Source organism: Accipiter gentilis, chromosome 9 (assembly GCF_929443795.1).
Source record: "Accipiter gentilis chromosome 9, bAccGen1.1, whole genome shotgun sequence".
Taxonomy (NCBI): Eukaryota; Metazoa; Chordata; class Aves; order Accipitriformes; family Accipitridae; genus Astur; species Astur gentilis.
The window spans coordinates 4,978,593-4,995,857 of record NC_064888.1 but is presented as its reverse complement, the minus strand read 5'-3'; the positions used below and the strand labels follow the sequence as shown (position 1 = coordinate 4,995,857).

The window sequence follows — 17,265 nt, the reverse complement described above, 5'->3', positions numbered from 1 at the left end:
TCAAGGAGAGTATAAAATAAGTGGGCCTTGGCTCTCCCTTGGTAATGAAAGAAGCTGATGGTAGACTGATCTGTCTGATAGCATCTTGTTCTCATTTTATTGCTTGCTTTGGGTGTTAGTTTAAAAAACAACACTCTCTTTACTCGGTCAAGCACCAACTGAGGTGCTGCAGAGCTGACCTTACTCATTTGAGTTTCACTTCCATAGTAGCGCCCGAGGGATAAAACCTTTTTGCATCTCTTCCTCCTTGCCTGTTTCTAAGTATGTATTCCTCTTGGGTTATCAAAGCATCTTCTACCTGGAGACAACTTTCTGGCGCTTTCCCTTTGTGCGTCGGCGGAGCTGATGAGCTCAAGCAGAAGGGTAAGAGGTCCATCGTTCCCCTAAGCATCCTTAGGAATGTCACGCAGAGGTAATGGGACTTGCAGTATAGGTGTGTGCTCAAAAAGTAATAGGCCTGTTTACTGGAAATTTCCTCTTCATTTTTAAGGTGAAAGGAGTATTTGGGCAGTCAGACATAAGCAAGCTGTTGTACTGAAAAGTACTGACAATCTGCAGGCTAGGTCCTGGATGAAGAGTAGAAAAGAGAATTAATTTTAGTTCCAAACAAAGATGTATACTCAGGGTTGCATGCAAGTAATAATTTAGAAAGAGATTTGGTTAAATGAATAGAACCAGCTGTGCAGTCAGTTGCATTTTAATTATATGCTACAGGACAATGTTTAAAGTATCGGTGTGAATTTTGAGCATATATGTTTGAGATTTAAATGCTACAGCATTAATAAGCAGATGTATGAGCTGCTATTTTCACAGAACCAATTTTATTTACATAAAACTACCATCAAAACAACTAATTGGCTGTCATGCGGTGATGGGGACTGGCCTTGCCAAAAGATTTTGTGGAGTGATGTGCCTCTGTATTGTAGTTGTGTCAAGTTTCTGAAGCATCTTGCTGTGCGTGTGACTGAACGCTATGGTAAGAAGACAATACCCTCTTCTTTCTTCTTCCTGCCCCTCCTTCTTCCTAGTGATAATTTATAGAGTTGATGGGGAGGGAGGTAAATGTTACTGCCTTATTAATGGGAACAATGCTCCTGTAATTTGAGCCTAAATGCTTTTTCACTGACTGAGACCAAAAACCCTGGAGACACTCATCCAGCAAAAACCCTTGGTCAGATCTGTTTGCCAACATGAACTGGTACTTTTCTTTGACCTGCTGCTGGGCTGAGTGTGTAGGGATGCAACTCTGTCCCTGGCTCCATTTTTGTCTAAGTAGTTTTTCCCCCAGGGGAGCAAGCTCTGGAAAGCAGAGGAAAAGAGGCATTGATCACTATTCATTCAGAGTAGGAAAAAAGTATTAATCAGTCTGCAAACGTTTCAAAGTGTTTATATTGAGCTTGAACAAAAGGCTCATGTGAGAATAGACACAATCTAATGTGTAGCTCTCAGTGCTGTGGCGTGAAGGTATCCAGACCACAGCTGTTCATCTGCTCCATTTCCACTGTGTCTCTTTCCTCCTCTTGCATTTTGGCGGTGGGAAAGTAAATGCTTTTTTAACCCATCTGTAGGAGAACTATCTCCTGTTGCCTCTTCTCTTGTCCTACCATCTTGAAAAGCATGCCTCTGGTTAGGAGGAGTGAAGTCCTATTTAATTTAGGATGTGCTGTTTTCCTGCTGCATAATGTTTGTTAGGGCTTAAGAAAGGGTGCTTTTGAGGATAACGTGGAGATGTTTTTTGCACGTCTGATTTTCAAGCTGAGGTATTGTGCTGTTTCATCACTCACTACTTGCATCTTGCTTAGCAAGATGATAGTGATGAGTAAGTTCTCGCTAAGTAGAATTATTTATCTTAGCACGTGTAATGTGGTGTGAGCTTTGTTAATGTTACATAAGTTGTAATATGGATTTTGTTTAAAATTTTCTTTTTCATGCCCTGTCTGTTTACTTGATGGTTTGGTTTTTTTAATGCATTAATGATTGACAAGGTTAATCTCTCAAATTAAAAAAGGGATGCTGTTAGTGGTGTTCTTCTAAAGTGTGAGCTGCATATCCACCCTGTTGAGAGCAAAATTATGCCCTGTTGCCTGGGTCCTTTGGTGTGGTCCCCATCGTGGTGAGCCACCACAGGGGACCTCCCAGGTATTGTGCAGCTGAGCTTTCATCAATGCAGCCTGGTGGAAAGGTGTGAGCAGAGGCAGAAAATGGATGTGGTAGGTGTGCACAGCATAGATCTGTATTTGTGCAGCTGGGTGCTCACACTGAAGACAAGATGTAGTGCTTTTAAGAGACGTCTAGCCTATTTAGGCAAAAACCCCCACCTTAGATGGCTTATTAGTTTAATACAGAATACACTTGACTTGCTCTTTTTTGTTCTCCTGTGGGGAAAATTTCTTGCAGCTGCTTAATATGAACAAAAGCCTTCAAGCTACCAGCAACAGCTTACCCTCCTGCTATCCTTGCTGCAGTAAGTAATTACAGAGGCTTTCAATGCCTTCTAATTAAATTTATGAATTAGGTATTTCCTGCCAGCATTTATATTTACATCTCTAGATGTTTGGGGATGCCGTAGAGTAATGCAGAGCAATAGCAAAATGAAGGAAAAGGAAGATAACTTCAGATGGTTTCTGTAAGGGCCAGTAAAAAATCTGAAATGTGCTTCCACCGTACAATGCAGGCTTGTATCATGGGCCAGTACAAAGGTTAGCTTAAACTACTCTTACCTGCCAAGGCCCTGTAACTGGAGGTGTGTGTTCATTAAAGAAGAGTTGCTGGGAGTCAGCTCAGGAGGAAGATTTCTTGCCAGATGATTTAAACAACATCTCAGGAGCAGAGGAGCCTGAAAAATGTACTCGGGAAGGATCCCCATGGAAAGGACTGGAGGTAGATGGACCATCCTTTTCTGATGGACTGAAGGATCTTGCTGCCAGGTTGAAAGAGGGGGGGAAAAGGAGCTTTTGTTTATTATCCTGAATTTCTGGGGTCCTTTGCTTTGTGTGTGAGCCAAGGCTGGAGCGTGAGACTTCCGTCAGAGTGGTGTAAGCTGCCGTAGACCCAAGCTTGCAGCAAGACAAGTTCAAAGTCCTGTTGTCATTCAGGAGCCAAACACTGGATCAGAGCTCTGAGCTCCTGTGATGTTTAAGTGCCTCCGAAACACTCATTCGAAAGGATGCAACTCTAGACGATACCTAAATAAAGGCAAGCTATTGCAATTCGGTAAATATCAGTTTAAGTGCATGTGCAGTTGATTTACCGAGCCTGTTAACTGAGAAGGATACTCGGTACTTTCTCTGGCTTAGATGCAATGAAAACAGGTGAGGAGTCCTTTAAATCCAACTGTATGAGGTTTTACCAATGTCTGTTTTAAGACTGTTTGAAATAAATGAGTCCCCAGTGTCAGCAGTTTGAGCTGCTGAGTCTAGGTTGTGGCTTGCTTGGAGATACCTTGAAGCATTCAGCTATCCCGGTCCGTAATCTGTGTAAAATATCACTGTCCAATTTCAGATTTCCCGCTTTTAAATTCCTTTACCTTCTGATCTCAGTGCAGGTAACATTTACATAATAACCAGGAGGCACCTTCTTACATAGATAATAACCTTATGTTCGTTTATATGAAAGTTCCTCTGTCATCCCCAAAAGCGTCATAACAAACTGGTGGTAGGTAATTCTTACCTGTGACCCTTTGTGGAGCCAAGCAGAGATGCAGTTTATTGCAGATAATCAGCAAATCTGAGCTGAGCTAACACAATTTTTCTCTTCTTGACTTTCTCTGCTGACACCACTCTCCCATGTTTGTGGGTTTCTTTGCTTGCTAGCTTTCTCCTCCCAGCCAAACTTGGCCCTCCCGTCTGCTCTGGTTAGCAGTTTTGAGTTACTCTTGTGTTCCTTACCGCTTTTCCCTGTTCGCTGGGACCTGTGCGGATACTGAACTGCAAATTTGTCTCTTGGCTTGTTTTTAATAAAACCAAATTTCATCAAAGAAGATACTTAATTGCTTCTAACACAGGTAAATGCATGGTGCACAAACATCTCTGTGGACACCTGGGTTGCTTTGTGTCCACGTACAGAACACGCTTCATCCTTTCCTGCCTCCTCTACCAAACATCTGTGGTGTATTTCAGTTTTGACAGAGCTCTATTTGTTGTTATCTTTTTGTACCGCTAATTCTGTTGCTCGTTTTCACAGGGCTCGTTTGGCAGATACTACTAAAATGCTCTGGTTGCTGTATGTCCTCTTTTATTCTGGTTTCTAGGTACCTGGTGGGTGTTTCTTCCAGCTACTAATGTCTCTGATAGTTGTGTCTTTATTCTAATTATGGTTTGCTTTTTTTGGTGTAACCAAGCATTCCCTCATTTTCTTCCCTTTTCTAACCCTCTCCCCTTCCACCAGGATTTCTGGCAGGTACAAAGCAGACAGCATGTGCTTTGATTAGTTTGTGCTTCAGACCTCATAATATGCACTTTTCGTGTAAAAGGGACAGTGTACGCTCACCCTTTCTCCCTGCTCCTTCAATATATAATCGTGAATCCTTTCCTTGATCCTCAGCCGAAAGGATTTATTTCAGAATACTTGGATTTGGCTTGCTAAGAGTAAAGTCCTCAGGGTAACCGTTAACACATGGCTTTATTAATGGGAACATATTTGAGCAAAGCTCAAATGTGTATCTCCCTGTCCTCCTGTTTTCATGGTGTCTTTTGAGGCTTCTGACTGACTTTGCAGCTTGATGAGGCTGCGGTAGAGCTGGCTCTGGAAAATGGCTTTTTCTGCTCGAGACCATAAAGTTAGTTTTATTCTGTGAGAAAGGACCAACGTCTCTGGCCAAATGCTGTGGGGAAACATAATGTATTTGAAGGTGTGTAGGTTTGGGGAAGAGTTAGTTTTGAAAACTTTCTTGAGTTTTTCAAGTTACAGAACTATGTAGAGTGAACTATATTAAAGAATATTTTAGGAAGAAGATATTTGAATGCTATAGTTGATAAGATGGTTTCTAAGAAAAGGAACTAGAAAGCAGAGGGAGGTGATTATGTGATTATGTGCGGTTTTTCCCCAACCTCCTTTCTCATTTGGTGGGTGATAAGTGTATGGCCCCAACCTCATCATCTGAGCCAATGTTTAATACTTGCTTTCTATACAGAATTATAATTTTCCTTGTGTACTTTCACACTGGAATTTTTATCTGAGAAAGCGAGCAGTGTGCATTATCAACATAATGAGTTCATCTTGGTAATGCAGGCTGAGATGAGGGAAGGCAGTATCCTGATTTCCATCTGGAGACCTAAGCAGCCATTTAAATTCAAAGGTGTCAAAAGTCAACTCATTTTAGAAGCATGATTTGGGACATCAAGGACCTAATTTTAATCCTCCCCCATCAAATTTCCATGATGAATGCTGCTGTGGTCCTACAGATTGTGATTTCATTACCCTGCGGAGGACCGAGTTCAGTGGAGGGGAGCAGAAGCGTAGACTGTCCCTTTTCCGAGGCATTTCCTATTTGCTTTTCCAGCAGGGGTTTCTCCCTTGCATGAGTGGGTCTGCTGCCTGTGAAAGGTCGGGAAAGTCTGTGTCATTTTTTTTTTTCTTGGTCGTACAGAATGCTGGCCTTGCGTTTCAGGTGCTGTTTGTTTTAAAGGTGATGAATATTTACAGCCTTGCTGGAAGGAGGGAATGCAGATTTCTCTTTCCAGTCTCAGGAGACCACCTGTAGTAATAATTGTTACCTAATTTTTGATTCTCTCTATGTGTCCAAATTCAAACTCGGAGGGAGAGAGCATGCAGAACAACTTCATCCATGTCCTGCTCTGTATTTTTGTCCCACTATGTATATATACAGATAAAATAACCTCCAAATCAAAGGTTTTAAAAAAATCTATATCAAAATATACTCTTGAAAGGTCATAAGCTACAGTATTTGTCTGCCAACAGTAAATTTTAAGCATTTTCCGATGCTAACACTCACCCACCATGATTTGCCATGCAGAATCTGTTTGTGTTTGCCTGTGTTAGTATGTAGACTTCATAGTAAATTATTTAGAGCCACTAGGAGTGATACTGTGAACTTTTTCACTGCAAAAAGAGGTTTATGACTTCTAGAAAGTCCTTGTGCTGTTTCTATCACAACCTTAAACACTCTTTTATTTAGTGATATAGAAAAAGTGATATAAAAAATCCCAGCCAGTGCATCTAAAATGACTTATTTTGCATCCACATTATAAAGGTAGCTTTCAAAACTCTAAAGCCCTCAATTCTCCCCCAAGTCCTTTGTTGTTTTGGGGGTTTTTTTGTCCTTGTTTCATAGCACAGAGGGACCTCCCCTATCTCTTTTTCCTTAAAGGGCTTTTGAATATCTGGGCTGAAAGGCTCAATTTTTAAATCTGATTCTGAAAGCCTTTTTAATTCTTTATTTCAGTTTTCTTAATGTAGGTAGCGAGGTGCCAACATGAGTTGTCATGAAATCTCTGAATACATGGCTTTGATTCTTTAAAGTTTGTGTCTTCCAAAAAAAAAGAGCAAAAATTAAAAATTTCTCTTCTTTCAGAGCCTCCAGTTGAGCATTTTGATGCAGACAGAGTTCAAAGCATTAATGTTTCTAGTTAGTGTAGCAGGCTGCATTGCCTGCAGTTTTCACTGGCATTTCTTAAGGGTTTTGCCTTATCTATCTTGTGTGATAGACTAATGCAGAGCATCTGCTGCAAACCCATTAGTCAGTGAGCGGCTTGTTATCTATTTTCCCAGATTTTAAACAGCCTTGCTCGGGAAGGAGCACAGGAGTCCGTGCCAACACAGTGCTGTCCTGCAGGCTCTGCTGGACCAGGCAAATAGGAGCCACGTCACCGCACATTTAAATGTTGCGTAGCACTAATGAGATGGCAGGTGCTAGCTAATCTTTTTAAAGATGTCAATCTGTGTGATAGGTGCTAAAGAGTGTTTAAAATGCAGTAATTAAATGGCTTGACCAATAAATTTTATGAAAAGATTTGTTTTCCCACCCTTAGAAGGATTCCTAATAGTTTTTTTATTTATAAGGGTGCTGTTCACTGATTTAAGCCCAAGGTATCAAGCCATGTGCAAGCAGGAAGGACTAATAGTGCATCATGTCTATGCGTACTGCTTAATGTTATGGGCACAAGTCCTAATGTGGGGTTCTTTTCCTCTTGTTAAAGAGATTTCATTTGTAAGAGACACGTACACAAAATTGTAATAATACAGACAGTCATCTTTACCTTATAAAGCCAGAAAACTGAGAAACAAGGATTGTCTATATTAGGCCAACTTATAACACAGATTTTTTTGGAAACTCCTACTGTGGAAAAGAGACTATTTCTTTTTATTGCTGAACATATAGCATTTTAACTTCTTTTCCTATATGCCTACAGCTAACTGTAAAAGAAATACATTAATAGATGTCTTCTAAATGGTTTGCATAACTGAAGGTGGTCAGTTGGGACTGAAAGAGAAATGCTTTGCAGCAAGGTGACTTCACTGAAACATTCATGGTTTTGTATTTGCTTACACAATATTGGTAACCTTAAAGTATTTCTTTTAAAAAGGAACAAACTGAGTATGATGACATTTGTCAATAAAAGATGGTTATGCTTCATCTAAATTTCCTTATTAATTTACGAATTTACTTTCTGGTTTTGGATAAATACTCGTTATCTTGCATGCACTTTGATATTTATCGTCATTTTGGAAGGCATAAGTCACTGCGGAGTGGTCACATAAGGCTGATATATGAACCAAAGGTTCAGGAATTTAAGTAAAAAGGTGATGTTGAAACCTACACGAGTTATTTGAATAAATGTGCCAAAAGTGTGGTTTCTTCTCCAGATTGAAACGCAGACTGTCAACTCTTAAGTGACTTAACGAGAATGTGTTCTTCCCAAAGTGGCAAATTAAGTGCTGCACAATAAGTAGTTTCTGAAATGCAAAATGAAGTGGAGCTGCAAGGATTTAGCTGATAAGGCTTTTCTGAATGTGCGTTAGGAATGCAGAGCAAACACCAGCGCTGCACCTTGGCATCTGTCTCTGCCTTTGCAGAGAAGGCATCCCTTAATTTGCAAAAAATACATCTTTTTTTCGGACTTGCATAATTAAGTATTAGCTTGTTTCACTCTTCACTCAGCCCTGAGAAAATAATTTTTAAATCCAAAGTAAAGGTAATATTTGGCAAGGAATGGAAGGGATTAATGTCGTGGGGTTTTTCCCCCCCAAATTCTGTTACCTGAGAGCTGCACCAGAAGCTTGGCTTGAGGGAGGCTCCAGCAGTAGATCAATTTTGGGCTAGAATGTAAAGTTTGTGCTATATCTTTGGGTGCTTTGCTTGCTTGTAGCCAGCCTGTAACACAAGTCTGGGGAGTTGCCTGCATATGGCATGCAACCTGATTTTCTACAGCACACGGGTTTGAGGGAGGCTGGTCACCGTTATTGATATGTTCAACCCATGTTCTGGTGCTGTTTGTTGGGCTTGGAGCCTGAGCTGGAAAGGGCAAACCAAGCTTTGTATTTTGAAATACAATTACATTATTATTTTTTTTACCTGTTGTCAATGTCTGGTATTGTAAGAAAATCTGCCTGAATGCCTGTAAAAAGTTTTAGTCCACTAAGACTGGACTGGTGGCTTTTCACTGAACTTACACAGCCGTGCTTGTGCTGAAAGCAATGGTATATTTAGATTTCTTTTTACTTGTTAATTTGGATGTTTGCTCATTTGTGTGCTTGTTTAATATGAATCTACTGCTCGATTAAAAAATACATCATAATTGTAAGCTGTTTCCCTGTGGCTTGCTCACTTGTGAATGTTTTTTGGGTGAATGATCTTAACCAATTACTCTGGTTTTGGGAATGGATTTAATACAGGAAAAAAGTCTTACATGGAAGACATTTGACTGTTTTAACTGAGCTTTTTGAGAATCAGCTTGTGTTCAGATACAAAAGGGTATGAAATGTGAAAGTTGTCCTGAAATTGTGTGGATAACTAATTGTGAAGGTGACATGTCCCTAAAAGAGGATGGAGGCTTGGAAAGGGTTTTTTCCCTACACTTTCTGATTGCATGCATTATCTTTCTGGCTAGAAAAGATGGTAGAGTATGTTGGAAGGAAAGTAGCATGTGGAAAAGAAGCTCAAGGTCTACAGACTGTGGTTTTAGATGTGAGGTCTGACTTTGGGTTTTTCCACCTTGAGCTTTGAGGGATCACAACAGTCCACGTTGTGCTTTGTAAAGTAGGTAGATTGATTTTTATTATTATTATTTATTTTTTTATTTATTTTCCTGGGGTTTATAATATAATTCTGTAGAATATAATGTTTCATGGTGAGGAGCAACCCCCGAGAAGGATGCTTGCATTCTTTCCCATAGCAGGGCGAGCTTCCCACATACTTCATGGAAAGCAAGCAAACATGCAGCGTTTCAGTGAGCCAGAAGAAAATAAAGGGGAGAGTTGTGAATATTTTTTTTAACTTATGTTCTCCCAGTGCTAGGAGCCTGAAAATCTTACCGATCAGGTCAGTTGTTATAGCTGTAGGCAGGCTGAACACCATACTCACAGCGTATGTTCCCCTTCCCCAGGTTTCTGACAAGTAGATGCTTGTTTAAAATAAATAAATAAAAATTTTTACTTTGCTTGCTTGAAGTAAGATGCAAATGAGTAAATTCTTCTCCCTCCCATCTGTCTACACCTTTGTATTTCAGAGAGCAGCTATCTTAATAACTTCTTTTATTGTTACTCTATGGATGTGGTTTTCCTCTTATGAGGAATATTTTGAGCGGTTTGATGGCAACTATGAATTTTAAGTGCAGAAAAAAAAGCTATAAAAAATAATAAACCAACCTCTGGAACTTTTTCATGGGATCCTTTGAGCAGGTGAAGTAGGATGCTAATAGCTAGTTTATGATAAATGCTGCTGAAGACAGGCAATCGGAGGAAGAGGCAATAAATCACATGAGCAGGTGAGATGCTACTGGCAACACTGCCGGCAGCAATTGCAGAAAACTACTTTCTCCACAAATACTCCCTTCAGTTTAAAGGAAAACCAGACACTGTTTATCTGTCCTTAACATAAGCATTAGTGTAATTTTGCTTTGGATCCATCTCGATGGGAAGGGAAGCAAAAACGTGGGTTTTTTTCAGTAAATGATACTTCAACTTGGTATCCCATAAGCATAAATAGCAGTTATCTTGCATGAAATGAATGCCATTAGCATGTTGTCTGCTGTTAGTGATTTGCCTCGTATTAAATTCCTGACTCTCTCCATATGGTAAAGGCAGAGCTACTGAGAAGAGTTTTATTTGATCAATAGAGCTGAACTTCTTTTCTTTGGAAACTGTATTTTTTGGTGATCTATATGATTATTTTTGTCTCTTTTCTTGTGGTTTCCAAGCCAGATACGGGTTAAATTTTCATCTAAATTATTAGCTGAGCTCATCCCCACTCTGCAGTCACATACAATGGTGAGTTCTCTCAAAAAAACCCAACCAAACAAACCAAGAACAAACCTGAGGTGGATGAGAGACATCAGCTGCAGACAGTGGATCTGACCCAGAGAGGCTACGTGCTAACTCTTGCTGGGATGTCTTAGGCTTCTTAATGGTGCCCAGTCAAAGCAACGACCTGGTTGCTTCAAAACTTTCTTGCTCTTCGCAAGTCTAACCGTTCAACTTGATGTTATGTTTTGCCTGCTTATTTTATTGTCGGTTAACCAGTTTTCTTTCCTTTATCTTGTATATGATGGGATCTCCGCTAGACAGAGGTAACAGTGGGGGACAGTTGTGTAGCTGGACCCCCATGTGGTGGTGTTTGTCAGTGGTTTTTCCTAAAACTGTTCCTAAATTCAGCCTTGCTTTCACCATGCTTCTGTGCTTGCATGACCTGGTTTCTGTGGAATAACCTCATCCATGCCTACTTTTCTTTATATTAATTTCATATTCTTGTGTGTGTGTGTGTCTACCTTCTCCTGCTATGTTCTTAAAATGGATCACCAGTGTGGATTTCAGTGTGTATCTTCTAACAGTTTTATGGATCCTTTTCAGTCTTTGAAGCTTCAGCAGATCAAAGGGACTTGGATTTTTAGTTTAGTAAGGGAGATTAGCTGATAAGACACAAGGTGTTGAACTGGTGCGAGAGAGAGATTGGGATTGATATCAGTCCTGGTCCTCCTAGTGAGCTCTGATAACTACATGTTTTTGATAACTTTGATCATACTTTATATTAATGTGAAATAGTTCTTCCTTGGCTATTGCTACAACAGAGTATAACTAAAATGCTCTTAGTGAAATATGATAATTTCCTTTTTGAATCCTGTATTAAAAAATCTGATTTCCATAACACTAGTATCTCAAAGATTCGGACAAGTTTAAGCAAAATGGATATAGTTTCATTTATCTATATTTCAGCTAGGCTAAACCAACTAATTAATATTGTGCAATTCCTTATTCCTCATCTGAGATGGGGAAGCACTGATCTTTGCAGAGGATTTCTGACAGATTTGAAGGCTGGAAAAGGTCCACTGAATACGAATGGAGATAGTAGGGGTGTGTGTATGTGGAATGGCTTGTTGGTGGTAAGGATACAAATAAAGCCTTCTGTTTCTCTATTTAATCAATTGCTTTATTTTCTCTTTTTGGGGTGCGGGTTGGATGAATAAATAGAAACTGTCCCAGGAGCGAGAGAAGTTTGCAGATGAGGACAGCATATTTTATGCGCTTGGAGAATGTGGACTCATTTCTTTTTCCGACTACATCTTCCTCACCACAGTCCTTTCCAGTAAGTACAGTGGGGTTTTTTTCTTCTGCAATTACTGATTTTTTAAAATTTTTTTTAAGTTTTGAAGGTTTACAAGCAATGAGTTTGCTATTGTTGTCTACATACATTTCCCTAAAAGGAATTCTTGATTGCTTGAAACTCGAGCTGAGTGAATAATTGCTATTGCTTCATCTGGTTTAGACTTAGCTTCGAGTGGTTCAGAAAGATAAGCAGATCAATGACTTTTGAAGATTTATTTCGCATTTTAATATGTGGCAATTTTTTTTTTGAATGAGTCATTTGACCTGCTTTCAAAACTGAAATGGAGATGTGTTCTTGAGTTGTGTTCATATGATATTCGTGTGTTTGGATTAACATTGCTTTCCAGCTCTTCACTGGTTACAAGACTGTACAAACTCTCTTCTCCAGCTGTATTTTCACTTGGGTAAGTTCAGGCTTGTGCATGATGTAATCCAATGAGGAGAGAAGCTAAGCCATTTACGTTTCAACAAGTATCATTAGATACCTTCTGTCTTTTCATCCTGCTGCACTTGACTTGCATTTGTGATATTTCTGTGATCTGCTAATCTGTTCCAGCAAAGTCTTCTGCACTTGGAGTGCTGGCACTTAAAAGTTTGCTTTGTTGGCAAGAGACAGTGAAACTGAAGCCTTTGGTGGTGTCAAATGGCATTTCTAGACTTTCTTAATGGGAAAAGCAAGTTAAAAACCTTATTTGCAGAGCTTCTCTAGCTGCTTGGAAGGTGCTTGTCGCAAACAGGGAAGTCAACAGAAATTCCAGTTATTTTTTTAGCCCCATTAGAAAATGTGGGGTGAGGGGGAACATGCTGCTGTCCAAATGAACTTGAGACATTTTATTTTCAGACCTTAAAAAAAAAAAAAAAAAAGAGAGGGAGAGAGAAAACTTGGCCATCTAATCTTGTAAGTATGTGTTTCATGATGACCTGTTTACAGGAATTAAAAAGGCTGGACACTTCCCAGTTTACTGTAGATCGCCGTTGCTACCTGCTCTGTGCTGTTCAGGGAGTCAGCTGGGTAATTCACTGATATTTTGTACAAGCAACAGGTGCTTTATTTTTTTCCCCCTTATTCTTGCATGCTGTAACATGGACAAACGAAAGAGGCAGCTCGTCATTTACTGAACATGGAATTTCAGAGAATCTATTACAGGGGAGAAGCACTGTTTGAGGTCTTGTTTGTTGTCAAATGGACGTGGTGGGGAAAGACATGTATGTGACCTTCATGTTGTGAAAACAAACACTGAGAGATAAAGCTAGTTTGGGCCAGGGAATTTGTTTTATGATTTCAATCTGCTTTTTTGTTTGACTGAGTCTCAGAACTGACTCTTAAGACTTTTGCTGTTCCTTTCTTAAATTAGTCTAGCCTGTGCCAAAATTATCTAAGGTATTTTCACTTGTGTAGCAGGGCCTTTTCATCCGAGTCTCCATAGATGACAATGAACTCTCAAACCTGTTGTATCGCATTACTGAATGTGGTTTAGAAAATGCTCATACCCTTGGCTTTATGGCTGTGCTGGTGGTGAACAACCCCCTAATCAAGTACACGGGGCGCAAAATTAATTTCATGTGCTTCTGCAGGCAGCAGTAAGAGAAATTGTTCTGGCTTTGGTTTAATTTCTTTGTTGTGAGAATAAAAGAAAAGGGACTACCTTCTGTTAGAGTAGCAGCGAGCCTTGTTTTGGAGGGCTGTGTGGGAGGGACAGGGGGTTTTGCTCTTGGTTTTGGGCTTTTTAAACGTGTTTGCAGTCACTGGGGAATCAGACTAATGACAGGACACAGAATTGGGTGGTGTGTTGCGCTGAGGAGCAATGTGAAGGGTGGGCAAGGCAGGAGCTGTCAAAAAGGAAAAATTAAAAAAAAAAAAAAAAAAAAAAAAAAAAAAAGCGTTCCAGGACTTTTAGTCTGACTTTTAGGTATTTTGGGAGGTTGCTGAATGGTTATTGAGGATGGAGTAATGTCTCTGAAGCTACTGTCAAACAGTCATTCCCCAGAGGAAGAGTTTTGGTTTCATTTTTAAAACATTTGCTTTTATAAAAATAAAACTCTCAAACTTTGCCCCGTGGCTAGGTGGCAAACTCACGGTTATGCCATGCTGGTTTACTCTCTTGCTAGTAAATACTACCTTGCAGGAATCCAGTAGTTTCTGATTTTTTTTTTTTTTCCCTGCGAAATTAGAAAAATAGAATGAGGAAAATACATCTTAAACCTGATTGTTCAATATTGGTTTTCTCACTGTTGTTTAAATAACTGAAACATTAAGAAAGTGTCTGGACAAGAGAAATCTGCAGATTACATTAAATAGCTAAAAGCCGCTAAACAGTGGGAAGGAAGGTGGTAGATTGAGCACTACAGCAGGATAATCGGAAGGGCAGTGTGAGATTGGGTCTGGGGGTGGGAGGCAGGAGGGAGAGCTCTGCTGTGCTCAGAAGTGATGGAGAGAGATCGGTCGTGGTCTGGGCTGGCTTATTGAACTCAAAACTGATCAACGATAACGTCTGATAATAAGAAACCCCAAGGGCTTTGTGATACTGTGTTCCTCGGGAGCGTCGTGTCCAGCAAGTCTGCTGAAGGTGGCTCCTGCGCATCTCCCTGGCTCTACTCAAAGCACTGCCAGGCTTTGAGAGCACTTTACCAAAGCATTCAATTTAATTTGTCTCTGCAGCTTCAGCTCGCTTTAGTTGTATCCTCTGAAACGCGGACTGCGTGGCAGCTGCCGGGGAGGGAGAGGAGGAGAGAGGGCTGGAGGCTTCATCTGTATGTTGCTCGCAGAGAGCTGTTTGCATATTGCACAGAAAATGAAGTCTGTCACCATATTTTATTTACAACTGATTTCTCGCTCTAGCACTGTCTGTTCTCATCGGTTGCCGAGTTTCTGTGAAAAAGTATTTTTAAAACAACTAATAAAATAGCGGTTAACTGCTTCAGAAAGTCAGTCTTCTATTAAAGGCAATAAGAGCTGAGTGGCTTTGAGGATGCCCCACGGTTTCTGGCGCTTCAGCCGTTCCCTGTGTTTTGGGGTAGAGGTAGAAAGGTGGGCAAAATACAGGGTAAGCAAAATGCCAATGGGATTTCCCCTGGGTCCTTCAACTGTCATAGGAAAGCAAACACATTGCTTCCCCAACCAAAGAGGTTTTTGCTTTTGGACTTGTAGAACAGGTGAAGGAAGGCAAGAAAGAGCTTTTCCGTCATCAGTGACTGCAATTTCAGAGCAAATGTGGCCTGTTGTCCAGGCGTGCTAATGCCTACTTGATTAGCAGGTACTGAAGGGAGCTGGGCATTAAAAGAATAAGTCGGTGTTGTTCCCGTAACTGGACTGTCGCTGTGTCTGGATTTACTCCTCCTGGAAGGATATCTAAACAGCATTGGCTCAAGCCAAAGTAATTACTCTCTTGCTAGGGCTCTTGTAGCAGGCCTGCAGCTCCTTCTCCCATCTCCTGGGGGTTCTTTCTAGAGCACGATGTGCTGCCATCCCTTAGGTGTACTGGCCTGCAAGAGGCCTCTTGCCTAGGACAGAGTCACTTTTTCTTCTTTTTTTTTTTTTTTTTTTTTCCCCCGCTCTCCCCTGTGTAAGAAATAAACCCCAAGCCATCTAGCTCTGGAAAGTATTTTCTGGCCAGTTAGAGTGCTGTGCAGGTCCTTACAATGGAGGTGCCATGGTGTGCTCTCCTGCACTGCTGCATGCAGGCGACATGATCTCCAGGGTCTGTTTGCACTGTAGCTATTTTGAATATGTATTCCTGGCTGACATAAATGTCTTCAGCCTCCTTCCCTGCCATGAGTGAGATCTGTTATCTTACCAGTGGTGGTTTAATCCTGCAAAACAGCACTAAGTGCCATAGGGCTCATTTCTACAAGAAAAGGAGACAGAAGGTTGCTTTGAGTTTATAGGAATATTTTTGTTTGTGGTCCTGTTCATGTTAATTTTATCTTTACTCTAAACTTTCAAGACTGTCCATTTACCTACATGGATATACCTGGGACACTATATGATGCAGGGATGTCTTCAATACCTTTCTGCCAGCCCAGTTGCTGCTTTGTGGGTTTTCCAAGATGTGTCTGAGCAACACAGAGATCCTCTTCCAAGGGATGTCCCAACTTCCAAATGTAAGCCTGGTCACTTCATGTCAGACCGAGGCCTCTCTGGCTCAGCATCCCACTTCTGCCATGGGCTGGTAGCCATGCTGAAGGACAGAAGGACAGAAATGGGGTGGATTTCTCGCAATTGGCAGTTAGAGCTCTTCCTAAGCAGAGCTTGACCTCTCCAGTTGGAAAACTGACATTAGGGCATGGGATGCTCTACCAGCCTCTCCGCCTGCAGTCTTCACTTGGTCTTTGTTCATCTCTTCATCCCTTGTATTTCCATGGTGTGATGGGCTGATGGATCTCCAACAACCTCCTGTATCACAGAGGACGGTAAATTTGCAGCAGGGAAGGACTACTCTGCGTGCAGCACTTGGTAGTCTGATGAAGAAGTTCCAGAAACTTACTCATGATTATTTCTATAGAACTAGGAAATAGAGTACTTTTGTGTCGCTCAAAGCAATATCACAGAACCTGCAGATGTCTGGGGTGTCCACTTTCTCCAGGGGTTCCCTGGAGAGCACAACTTCTAATGGCCTTTGTCTGGAGCTGCCATTTCAACAGCTTGTTTCCATGTCCTTATTTCAGAGAGGCATTTAAGACAGAATCTTGATTTCCAGCAATGCTTTGTGAGTCATGTGGTAACTGATGAGAAGCTGTTGAAAGGTAAGTCTCGTATGCCGGCCGAGGCGCTGTCACGTTCTTTCAAATTTCTCAAACTGAGGCCTACGTTTGTCATTGACATTAAAACCAAAATACAAAATTTGGTGTCAAAATCACACAGTTGCTTTGGTTCACAAGCTAACAAACAAAATAGAAAAGTGCAACAGCAATATATTTTCTTTAATTTTTTTAATTGATTAAATAGAAGAAAGATTAAAAATGGCATTATCTGGGACATCGCTCCAAGGAAAAGTATACTGCATGCTTGGTGTGAATTTTTGTATCTGAAGGTAGCACACTCTCATGGTACAGCTTTCCAAAGGGTGGATTGGAGCATCTGTTCACATACCAGATCCTTTAGCTCTTCCCGACGCATGTGTCCGATCCATGTTTTTCTGTACAACAGGATAGTTTATTTAGGATTTTACCTGTCAACTGTACTAGTTAACCCCTTCTTTGCTTTCTGTTGGGCACCTCTCGCTGCCAGTGGTGGCAGTGTGAGCACGTGTAGCTCGGTAACCTTGGAGCTTGGTACTCAAGTAGGGCTTGAAACCATGTGCCTGGGTTCAGGCTTGTGAACCTCCAGCATGGATTTAGAGTGTGGAACTAACAGAAACTTCATTTCTCTTGGTCTAGGTTGTTTAGGGCTTTTCTTACTATTAGTAATGGTGGTATTTTCTGTTTGCATGGCAACAGGTTCCTTGTGAGCCTCTTCCTACCCCTTTCTCCACATGTGGAGCTGCACCG

General features: G+C 40.8%; 1 protein-coding gene across 7 annotated transcripts in view; it reads left to right on the top strand.

The window, feature by feature from the left end:
* MICU1 (mitochondrial calcium uptake 1) overlaps window positions 1-17,265 on the top strand; it is a 106,917-nt gene that overhangs the window by 43,547 nt on the left and 46,105 nt on the right. For 5 of the 7 annotated variants that reach the window (XM_049811053.1, XM_049811052.1, XM_049811054.1 and 2 more), the window contains 2 exons: window positions 10,381-10,446; window positions 11,644-11,758. In XM_049811053.1, coding sequence (XP_049667010.1) covers window positions 10,381-10,446; window positions 11,644-11,758 — 181 coding nt within the window. Of the gene's footprint in view, window positions 1-288; window positions 364-10,380; window positions 10,447-10,739; window positions 10,746-11,643; window positions 11,759-17,265 lie in introns of all 7 variants that reach the window. The other 2 variants (XM_049811058.1, XM_049811055.1) reach the window with 2 other exon arrangements.